The sequence below is a fragment of the Leptonotus elevatus genome, chromosome 19 (genome assembly GCF_054856555.1).
Source record: "Leptonotus elevatus isolate MCC_2025b chromosome 19, RoL_Lele_1.0, whole genome shotgun sequence".
Classification (NCBI taxonomy): Eukaryota; Metazoa; Chordata; class Actinopteri; order Syngnathiformes; family Syngnathidae; genus Leptonotus; species Leptonotus elevatus.
In genome coordinates, this window is record NC_141257.1 from 3,463,203 (window position 1) to 3,474,826 (window position 11,624).

An 11,624-nucleotide genomic window follows, 5' to 3' on the forward strand; every position below is an offset into this window, starting at 1 on the left:
GTTGCGAGGGTAATGTTTGCAAGCAAGTCAAAAGACCATAAACTGTCAACTTGGGGGTCAAGGAATCTGCTTTTTTTTTTGGGCGCTAAAATCTGTTAGAATGTCCTGCTTTAACAAATGTAATAAAATAATAATTAGCTAGAAGTCCTGCGCAATTCAATGCCAGAGCTGTATCTAAAATCCTGTTTTGAGTGCCCTCGACACAAAGTTGTTAATTTAACGGTCGTTATTGTGATGTTTTGTAAAAGAGTGATAATCCTTCTGCTATCTTTGTTTAGCTACAAGTGAAGTGAAACATGAGGAATGCCTCTTTGTAGGGTACACACCAAGAAGCATTATTATCTATGAAAATGTGTTTGTATTGGGATCTTACTCATTTAACGAAGGGAGGAAAACCTTCTTTTCTATATGTAAAAGCTTTTACTTAACGTGATTACAGCCATTGCAACGAGTGCTGTATATAATATGGAACAGAACTCAAGTGTGGGAGCTTGTAGGCCTGCTTGTTTCATAGCTGTCGCTCTCGCTCTCTTTTCGAACTTGTTTCTCAAGCTCTCTCGACCATCGAGTCAAGGCGGGAGTTTACAGGAACAGCGGGCCTCGTCACACCGGCGGAGTGACACAGGAATGTATTGTATGCATGTTGGAAAGACAGGACAGCTGGGGCCGAAGTAGTGCGCCAAGTTGTCTGAAGCTGGCCCAAGCTGATCGTAACGCGTTATGTTAGGTGTTTAATAAAAACCACCAAGCGAAATGCTGATTTGTTTGACGATAAGTGCGGGTTCATCGCTCGGGGTTATAAAAAACATAGGCGCATTCACGAGCCGCGCAAGAATACTGAAGGTTGCCAGAGAGTGCTTCGGCCCGCTGAAAGCACACACAGTAAATTGAAGACTGAGGAGGCCTGGAAAAAACGGACTGGAGTTTGATTTTAATCTGCTTTTAAACGACGAAAACACGGGTATAAATGTCCCTATACGGTTCCATGTTGTCTAAATAACAAGTAAGTTACAAAATGTCTCACTGCTGAACGATAGTGATTATTTTTGAAGGTTTTAGCTGCTAAAATAGCCATTTTGTGCGTGTCAGAGGCAGGGAACGGCGGGTGTACTATGACCTCCAGACTGCAGTTGTATCATGGAGGAGTACAACTGGTTGTACTGGAGACCTGCAGGCAGCGTGAAGGTCAGTCCGCATCCAGTAGTCACCTTACACCCAAATACAGGAATTGTAGCAATGCATATCTTTGCATTTATACATTTTGTCCCTCTGGACTCGATTTAATAACACGCCCTGATTGACTGTTGTGGGAAGTAACTAAGTCCTGTACAAACACAAGTGGTGCTTTGAGATTGGACTGGAGTGAACTCAACTCACTTTCACAACAAGCTGCAAGTGAGCAGATGATAGTGAACAGTTGTTGAAAAAAGAGGCGTCAAGTTGTTTTAAGACCACGCCCATTTTTAAGTTTAAGGTCAAGCTAAACATACAACAAAGCATTCCATGTCTTGTATTTAGCAAACAAGAAATGAACAAGCTATAAAAACTTATTTTTTTGTCTGGAGAAAAAAGAAAGAAAAGAAAAGTCACTACAGCCGCTTGCAGGGAAATAAGAAGGTTTCTATTTGGGGTTGCTGCATTTATTGGAGTGGACGCCGCACCTGGCGGACTACAACCTGGATTGGTCGCCAGTCCGAAACATTGCACACCTATAATCATCCTTTTTTTTTTTTTACTGTGTGTCTTATACTGCTGTCACTATAGAATATTTTTTAGAATCTATGAATATATTGATTATTCAATCAATTATTCGACTAATCGGATTCATTTAAATTTTGCATTTAAGTGTATCGTATTGCATAAAACTTTTTTTTCCCTCCTGATTACTGTTTATTAACCAGTGATTGGTGTTTATTTGGTACTTCGTATTCGTATAGTGACTATAAAAAAGGGGGATTGATGTACTATGCTGCAGGTTCGGTCATTGATTTCCTATATAAAAACAAATGTTTGACGTGTCTTACTTTGATTAAACACAGAAGATGATCAGTCTTCTTTGATGAAGGACGACAGAAAACAGTGAAAAATGACTGTTGAAATGCTAAAAGCAAAAGGATTTGGACAATTTTAATTTTAAACTCCAAACGATGACTCGATTATTAAAATAGTTGTCGATGAATTTGATAATCAATTACGTGTCGATTAATCGATTCATTTTGAGAGCTTTAGTGCCATAACGTCAGCTTTACAGATGCCGTGTCTGCTCTGTATTGTATACAGCGGCGGCAATTTGGTCAAAGAGCGCTTTGAAGGCCACGCAGACGTGTTTCGAGCGCCGCTATCATATCTCCTGACTGGAACGTAGAGGAATTATTTTGGGAGAAATGTCTAAAGCCAACACGTCGGCCCGATAATACCATTTCTCTACCCTGACGGTCACATCAGTTTGACACAAAGTGCTGCCACAAGGATCGGTGGTGGGGGTATCGGTGGGGTGGATTCACCCCTCCCTTGATAGCCCAGCTGTCAGTGGTTACATAATAGCGGAGCCTTGTTGCGCTCGCCAGACGGCTTTGTGCTCCTGTCACTGGATGTGATTGTGGGCCCAGATTAAGCGGCGGGTGAGAAGGCGCAGTTAAGGGCTTCCTACCTGCTCTCCAGCAGGGAGAGACAGAACAAACGGAATCGGAGGTCTGCGCAGAGCTTTCATGTGGCCCGGCAAGTTGGCGTATTGTTTGCCCCCTTTTGTGCGCTGATGAACACTCTCGCTCGCTCGCTCGCTCGCTCGCTCGCTCGCTCGCTTACCCTGCCTGGTGTTTTATGCAGTGGGCCAAAGAAGACCTCCGAGGGAGGCCGTAGTCAAGTGAGCATCCAGGATTAAATGTGAAAAATACTTTTGGACACACTTACTGCTGACAACCGTCCATTCTCTACCACTTATCCCTTGTGGAAAGCGCCGGATTGGTCGCTGTCCATCCATTCACACACCCACGCCGATGCATCTATTTTGGACTGCCAATTACATTTAGGGTTGATGGAAAACTGAAGCAAAAGCAGACTACACCCTTGATTGGTCGCCGGCCAGTCGCACGGTCTACGGTCATTGATCCATCCCCGCTAAGGGTTGCCGGAAAAACCGAACTGAAGAGCGACTCGACTTTGGATAAGTTGCCATTCCGTAACACAAAGATGGATAATCATTCACTCATCCGTGATTTTGGCCATCCATCCATCCATCCATCCATTTTCTACTGCTGAATCCATTGTAACTTCCCTGTGACATGTGCGAGTCAAGCAGTAGAAAACCGATATAGTTGATGACCGTGAATGGTTGATTGGCGACCAAACCACCCTTTTGCCCCCAGTCTGAACCAGCTCCAGTTTTCAGTGCAACCAAATCCAGTTTGCATGCGTTTTCATCAGGATTTCAGTCGCCCCTGATCCTAAGACCATAAAAAGTCACGGTATGGCTGGCTGTTATAAGGGGTGCGGGTATGCGTGGGAGTTGGAGGGGGGGGGGGGGCGTTTATTGAAGAGGGATCTGATTTCCCCAGGGCTTGTTCTGTTAATTCAGTGTATTATAGCACTGTTTACCCAAAAGGAGGGGTGAGAGGGGGTTTAGTTAAACAGGGGTCCTGGAGGTGGTGGTCCCCCCCCCCCCCCCCTTCCTCAAGAGATGTTCCATTGGCCTCCTCCTCCATCCTGTGATCCAGACCGGCTTTTCCCTCTCTCACTCTCGCTTATAACAGAGAGCCAAGCCTTACATTAAATCTGTGTTTCTGCATAACCGGCCTTGTATGCGCCCCCCCCCCCCCGCCCCCCTCCCCTCATCCCCTTCCTTAGTCTGCCGGGCCCTCTTCCGCCTCGCTCTTCTCCAGTTAGTGCCTCGCCATCAGCCCAATTCTTCCAGCGCAACAACAAATAAATGCTGATGGTAGGGATACTGTGTGCTTTAAAAAAAAGGTTTGCTATGGAAGCCCCTCTGTCACCATCCACCTTAACCCCCCCCCCCCCCCCAGGTGTGTTTACTGAGTTTCACTAAAGTACAAAGCCTCCCTTTTACATTGTTTTCTCTTAAAATAGTTGCGTAAAATGCTATTTCTGCCACCCTTCCTCCTTTTTGCAGTTTCCTGGAGTAGCCTTAATTTGTCACCGTCTCAGCGAGGATTGTGTTTTGTCTCGCCAGGGATATGGAAATCTTTCAAAGAAGCGCCGAGCCAAATCCTCCTGAAAGCAATGTTATAGTAAACAAAAACAAAAAAGCAAAACACTCGCTGGAGCTTTTCAATTGAGCAGGAGGTAACTGCAATTACCCCCCCCCCCCCACCTGTTTCAATGCTTCCATTTTTGAAGAATTTATTTCTTTAACATGGTGTAGTGGTTAAGCCTATCTTAAGCCACTGAGGGTGACTAGACAGTTGAGATGACTGATTGACTGCATTTTAGAATTCATTTGTAGATTATTTTAGTCATTTTAACTCATTCACTGCCATTGACGGCTATAAACGTCAAAAATTCATTTGAACTATTTCTATTACTACATACTTTTGTTAACAAGAGTATGAAAACCTAGATTTTTTTTTATTGTACATTTAGAACAGATATAAAATTTGTGATTAATCGTGAGTTAACTAGTGAAGTCATGTGATTAATTACGATTAAAATAAAAAAATCGCCTGACGCCCTGAATTTTTAATAATCTTTTTTAAAATTATTATTATTATTCATTCACTGCCATTGACGGCTATAAACGTCAAAAATTCATTTGAACTATTTCTATTAGTTCAACATTTTTTCCACTTTTGTTAACAAAAGTATGGAAACCTAGAATTTGTTATTTTACATTTAGAACAGACATATAATTTGTGATTAATCGTGAGTTAACTAGTGAAGTCATGTGATTAATTACAATAAAAAATTGTATTCGCCTGTCGCCCCCTAATGTTTAATAATCTTTTTTTTAAATGAATTTATGGCAGTGAATGAGTTAATAGTTGTGTTTGTATGTGCTGCTGTTTTGGTTAGCAACATTATTCAAATACGATCAACGCCTTTTTGTTCGTGTGTTAACGATAGCGTCTTTGAACTGAGCCAAGACTGGGCTTGCTGTTTTGGTTAGCAATAGAGTATGCATCTTCTGTATGAACTGAGGTAATGACATTTACTTTTTTTTTCTCCCCTGTTGGAAAAGGGAGTCTATTTGAGGCAGGCCTTTATTTATTTGAAGTGAAGACGCACATATTAGAAACTATCTTATGCACCTCAAAATTGCTTGTCGCGTGTTCCTCGCACAGGGTTGCCCAAGCTTTTTCTACTCAGGATTGAGCAATACTTAAAAAAAATTAAAAAAGACAATCCCAGAGACAGATTTCTGGTTTTCATGTTGGTTACATCCCCAGCTGTAAATGTCTAAATGCGATGGGACACGACCATACTTGCTGAGGCCGCCTCGCCACTGTAATGGAAATTGTCCCTCCAGGGTGGTGGAGGAGAGCAGGCTGAGGGTTGGGGGCGGGAACTCTGCCCATGGTCGAAATTGCAAAAAACAAAGTTATCAGGACTCGGAGGGGAGGCTGGGAGATAGAGGACTGCTCTTAATTACCGGCCTGGAGGCTTTGCGGGGACAACGTGATGATAGGGGTGCGAAGGTGGAGCTGGGGGTCGGATTTCAAAACCTTGAATGCTCTCAGTGGAGCAGCGAGGGAAGATGTAGACTGCTAGCTTCTTGCGCTAGCCACTACCTACATTAGATGTGTAACAATATGATGAATTGGGCTTTTTTCAAAATTTAGCTTTTTTCAAAACGTAGCTTTTTTTCAAAATTTAGCTTTTTTCAAAATTTAGCTTTTTTCAAAATTTAGCTTTTTTCAACTTTTAGCTTTTTTCAAAATTTTATTTTTTAAAGGGGGTCTTCTAAACAGGACATACCATCCACTAGTTCATTTGTATTATTTTTTTTACTTGTTAAAAAATAGCCGCCACTAACCCCACACCCCAGCCAGATACTAGCTGCCTACGAGCTGTAGCTTGTATACGTCTAATCTGTACGTATATCGTATAGTTTATACAGTCGTCTGCTCGCCAGATGGGAGGAGCAAAATGGCCGCCCGGTGATTTCAACGGCTTGCGCGGGCGTGTGTGGGCTATCCAGTCACATATTCAGGTCAGTGGTACAAACGTGCAAAGTTTCAACATGGATCATATTAGGGAAGAGAGAGGAAGTGTAAACGCTTCCTTTAAACAAACACAGTGCAGCTCAGCTTCTGTTAATGTGTTGGTATTGGAAGTGCATAAGACTTTTAGACTGTTCAAACTATTATACAAACTATTGATGCTTTACGTAGATGTCACCTTTTTCCGAGGCGGTAGCGTGACAAGATGAACCAGCATCGTGGACGAGGCTGCGCATTTACTACTTTCCAGTTTTCTCCATCTGTTGCCGGCCGGGCCGATCAAACACAAACGCTCCCTCTGTCACTTGGACCATTTTAAGATTTGGATCAAGCGGCGAGGAGGGTATATTTGAACCTGCCGGGCACGGCTCCTGCCAAATAGGGCTTTTTTTTTTCTTTTCTTTTTTTATATAAAAGGCTGGCGCGGGCCTCGACGGAGCGACGGTCGGTTGGCAGGGGACGCTGCGCCCGTGTGGCGGCGTCAAAGCCAGGCTTTTGGTCGGCGATCCTTTCTGTAGTAGTCAGGGCGAAACTCAGCATTCCGGCTCAAATGATTCATTAGGAAAGAACTTTCAGATATGAGCTGTGCGAGATATTGTCAACATGCTCCCTTGGAATTGGCTCATTTGTTGGTTTCGAGCATAAATAGTGCACGTGAGATGTAAAATAGTTTTGTCTTCTTTTTGGGAAAGTGCACCGTCAATAGTTTGTGTGTTTCTTAGGAACGGAGAGCATCACTTGGTTTGATTTTTAGGAAAGCGCAAGAACAGTGTTTGGTGTTAAGCAGAAAAATCCAACTGTTATTATCCATTTCGGGGGGGGGGGGCGGCCATTTTGCCACTTGCTGTCGACTGAAAATGACATCACAGCCGCTCAGGTGACAACCAATCGCAGCTCACCTTTTTCTGAGTTTGGTCACGTGTCGTTCTCAAGCCGAGTTGTGAATTCATACGCATTAATAGTCAGGATGCCATTTTTAGACTCGTCAGCTAAATTGATTAAAAAGCATTTTAAGGAAGGAAGAAAAGCCGCAAATATTGCAAGGCTCTTGATTGTGTGAATGCTCAATGGGCCAGATTAAAACGGGTTGCGGGCTGAATGCAGCCAGAACTACTTTGCCGATCCCTGACCTACAGGGACGCGGCCTTTCCCACGCTGCGGCGACCAATTTCCGTGGCTGAAAGAGACCATTCCTCGCACCGTATTTCCTTTCTTCCCCGCCCTTGCGAAAAAGACGGCAAGCACCAGGCGTCCTTGCGGGGCGGACGACGGCTCGCTTTGGAGAGCTCTTAACCTCGCCGCGCGTGCTTACATGCACACGCACGCCGCTTCCTTTTTCTTTGCCTTTCTTCACTGTGGCTCGGGAGAAAATAAGAATTCACGGGTGGTGACTGGAGTGAAGTCCTTTTCGTTTTTAATTTTTTTTTCCAAACGTGAGCCAATTCATTCAGACAAAAAATAAATAAATGTAACCTGAATATGTGCTATCAGTTTTGATTTGAAAGCTTGTCTTCTGAGGGCACTCAAGTCCTGACATGACACTTTTTTAAAAAAAATTTTATCACTTCTCGAGTAAAGCGAGTTCAACTGACGGAACCCATTTATAGGTAAGATGCAACAACAAAAAAATCGTCTCAGCATTGAGCTAAACCGGCTGAAATAGTTATGATGAACTGTAAACAACTTTTGGGTTTTTGTTGGTTACGTTGCACAGCCCAATTTGAAATGGAACATACATTATGTAAAAAAAAAAATTTTTTAAAAAAAAGGAATTTTTCTGGTTTACTTAGTTTTATAATGTAGCTGCAACTTTAAATGTGAGTAGACACACCCACACACACGCACACAACCACACGCACTGTGTCTGGGAAAGAGTCGAATGGCCATTGCACTTTGCTAAGTGGCACTTCCTTCCTCTACACACTCCAGACGACGTGTTGAACGGCTGCATGGCAACCATCTGGACAGCATCCAATTGTTGTGATTGTGTGGGTGCGTGTGCGTGTGTGTGTGGGTGTGTGTGTGTATATATGTGTGTGGCCAGGTCAAGCTTGGTTTAAGATTGCCGCTGATCTGATGTTTGGGGCGAGTGTGACGGCGTTGCCTGAGTGGCCATCAATTGTGAAATTGTGTATGTTACTGTCAGGGTGTGTGCGTGTGCGTGTGTGTGTGTGTGTGTGTGATAGAATTCAACCGCACTCTCGTTAGGAAATTCCCCATCCCATTATTGTGTTGTCCTGGTGATGGAAATGCTTTTTTTCTCTCCCAAAGTTTGAATCCTAAAGAAATCTAATTAATATGTTAAAAGTCCAAAGTGATGACTTGTTAATTAAACAAGTGCAGAGAAAGTCATTACACATGTAAGGATGATTACAGGAATAGAATATTAGCTCAGTTAAGTGTGTAAAATATTTTTTTGCAATATCCCTTGTTTTTAATCAAATTGAGCATTTTCTAACCTTATAACTAACTCAAAATTAATTTGAATATTTTTGTGGCACTAATAGGGCTAAATTGTGAAACATTAACTAAACAATAAAATCGATGTAAAATTTTATTAATTTATCCTCAACATTCGATGATGTTAATTTTGTAGGCTTTCTCCAGGCTGCTCAGCTTCTAGTACTCGAGGTGAATGTTCGATTTTTTTTTTTTTTGTCCAATCAGATTTCCGCCTATGTGTTGCCGTGTCAATCTAATCTGCCCGCAGCCTTCAGAATCACCGGTACTGCGTCACTTCAATGATTTTAAACACAGGGACTAAACCGTTTCTTTAACCAATCCGATTTCAAATCCATCCTTACAGGGCCAGAGAGCTGGCCTTGATGACATCAGCAATTTCCCGTCCTCTGATTGGTTGCTCGGACTAAAGACAACCTTACATCATAAACAAGTTCCCGCTAAAATCCCAGCGAGCAAGCGCGCCATCAGCCGCTGTTAAAATTGCACGGCGGGCCAGATCAAACGCCGTAAATGACCCACGGGCCGCAGGTTGCCGATGGCTGTGCTAAATGCTTACAAGAGAAACGGGCGCTTGGATGAGGCCCAAGCTGCTGCCTTGGTGACGGCCGCGGGTGATGCATCGCGCTTGCTGAGGGTGGCTTGCTGGGGACTGAGTAAACACTCTTAAATCATCTGCTACCCCCACCACTGTCACCTCTCCCACTCCCACAATACACACACACGCGCACGCACACACACACGCCCAACACTGGCCGTGGACCAAGTTACTACCAAAATGTAACATTTAAAATATAGTCTTACTAGTCATTTTAAAGGAATTTGTTCATTTGTAGGCCGAAAAATCCGATGACATATCAATATCATCTTAATTTTTCCCGCCTAATCAAATGTGCTTAAGCTTGAGTCATTTGTCAACTTTTATTAGAATATTCTTCAACCACATTAAACTAAATCCAAAACTATAATAAATCATTTCTAGAAGTAAATTCACTGACATCGACTTTGTCCAATGTTTGACGTGTATTTTCTGCTGGCGTCCAGTCGATCTATTTGGTCCAACGATGAAAATCGATTTCATGCAACGATTGGCATCTCTTTCATCCAATGGTCGATGCGCACGTCCAACGAGTGATGTCTCTTCCATCCAACGGCACATCAACCAACCAATGATGATTCAGTCAGACCAAGCGGGGGAAGCGGGATTTAATTTGAAAGGGTGGAATAATATATACCGGCTGAGTGCCTTACTTTAACCTTTTCAAAAAAAAATGTCACAATGAGACTGATGATTTGTTTTGAAACCCATGTCACAGAAAGTCCGATCTACCTGAAAAGCAGCCAATGGTGGGAAACCCAAGCCACAGCGAGAGGAGTAATGCATGCCGACTGAAGCCGCGAAATCTCACTGCGAGGTATTTTATTGGACCAAAGTTGTCATCTGCGAGGTTAAAAAGGCATTTTTAGTCGCAATACTGTGTTTAGAACCAATATAATTGAAGTATAACGTATGCGATGATGGAGACAAGAGGACAGGAACTGCCTTCCTCTCGTTAAAGAGCCTGCATTCCAGGTCATATCAGTTTGAAGAATCATCATGTCTATTAATTGTGGGTGGGAGGTGGGAGGGTGTCCTCGTGCTTGCTATTAAGCTTGTCCGGACTTGGCAGAACGAGAACAGCGTGGAAATGGGAGAATTAAATGCAGGACAAGGACACAGCATACGCATAGAAACCATATTGCAGAGGTGTGCCAATATGAACGAGAGGAACAAACGCGCCTCCATAATAATAAACAGCAAGTTTATGCTAAAAGAAAATTCACCCTCCCCCCTCCCTCCCTCCCTCATAGCCTTGTCTCTTCTGATAAAACAAGCACACACTCCCATAGCCTATATACAGCAGCTGAATTGACCCCCCCCCCACACACACACACACCCCCTGCCTGCACACTCTCCTTTATTAAACCCCTTGCAAAAATGTGCCTTTTTGTCCCTGAAACACACACAAACATCGCCTGTGTGCAAACTCCAAATGTTTATTTCACTGAAGAGTGAGCCATGAGAGCAGAGCGCTCCGCATTGTAGAGAGAAAGGGCTGAAGCAGAGCTTGCGTGCATGCTTCCCATCCCCCACGTTCACATAGCAAAGTTCTGCTTGCTTTTGCAAGCGCCGCTGTTGCGTTCCATGACGCCACCCGCGGCTCGGAAATGGCACATGTCCCGGATTGAATGCTTCATCTATAAGTAATTGTCGCGTATTTTTCGTAATATTAGACTGGTATGTCTAGAGGCCCCTTTATGTAATGTAATTAATCAATAGTCAATCAAATGGATCATAATATGCCAACTAGGGTTGTAAATACAACTGTGTGGCTGTTCTCTGTTGTCCATATTAGTCGATATATAGCATAATCACGTTCAAACATTTTTTTTGCTCTGTTTGTCTTCGCGAATGAACTTTATCAAAACTCATCAAATCATAGTTTATAGTCTGAATACTGGTTTTAACAGGGTCGTTCTTTTGATAATCAAAAACTCCGATGGTCAGTGAAAGCAACGCCTCGGCTCTGCTGCCATGAGAGCGGGAGGCAGGCAGGGAGCACGAAGAGGGAGGAGGAGGGGTGGAGCGAAAGAGTAGAAGAAGAAAACGGAGAAGAAGAAGAAGAAGAAGAAGCGTAAGGGTGGGAGGGGTTGTCTGTTCTTGTTAATTATGTTCTGACTTAAGTGCTCTGCTTCAGGATTTTTCATGGAAATTCACTTTACTCCCCCCCACTGGCAACTTGTGAATTTCAAAGGCCTTGCACGACACTCGCTTTTCTTACAAACTATCTTCACTTCCAGTTCTGTTTGTGCTTGATCCACCCCCATCACTCTCTCCCATACACACACACGCACATGCACACACACTGCTTGTAATTTCATGCTTCCCTCTGCTTTACTTCTCTGTTACTGCGCGCGCACACACACACGAAATACTCTCTTTGCTAATGG

The 11,624-nt window shown here is 43.4% G+C and overlaps 1 protein-coding gene across 1 annotated transcript in view; it reads left to right on the forward strand.

The window, feature by feature from the left end:
* The first annotated feature begins 890 nt into the window (after window positions 1-890).
* Window positions 891-11,624, forward strand: part of arid1ab (AT-rich interactive domain 1Ab) — a 53,812-nt gene continuing 43,078 nt past the window's right edge. The window contains exons 1-2 of the mRNA XM_086062423.1: window positions 891-1,003; window positions 1,090-1,185. Of these exons, the coding sequence (XP_085918549.1) occupies window positions 1,138-1,185 (48 nt within the window). The 5' untranslated portion in view covers window positions 891-1,003; window positions 1,090-1,137. The remainder of the gene's footprint in view (window positions 1,004-1,089; window positions 1,186-11,624) is intronic.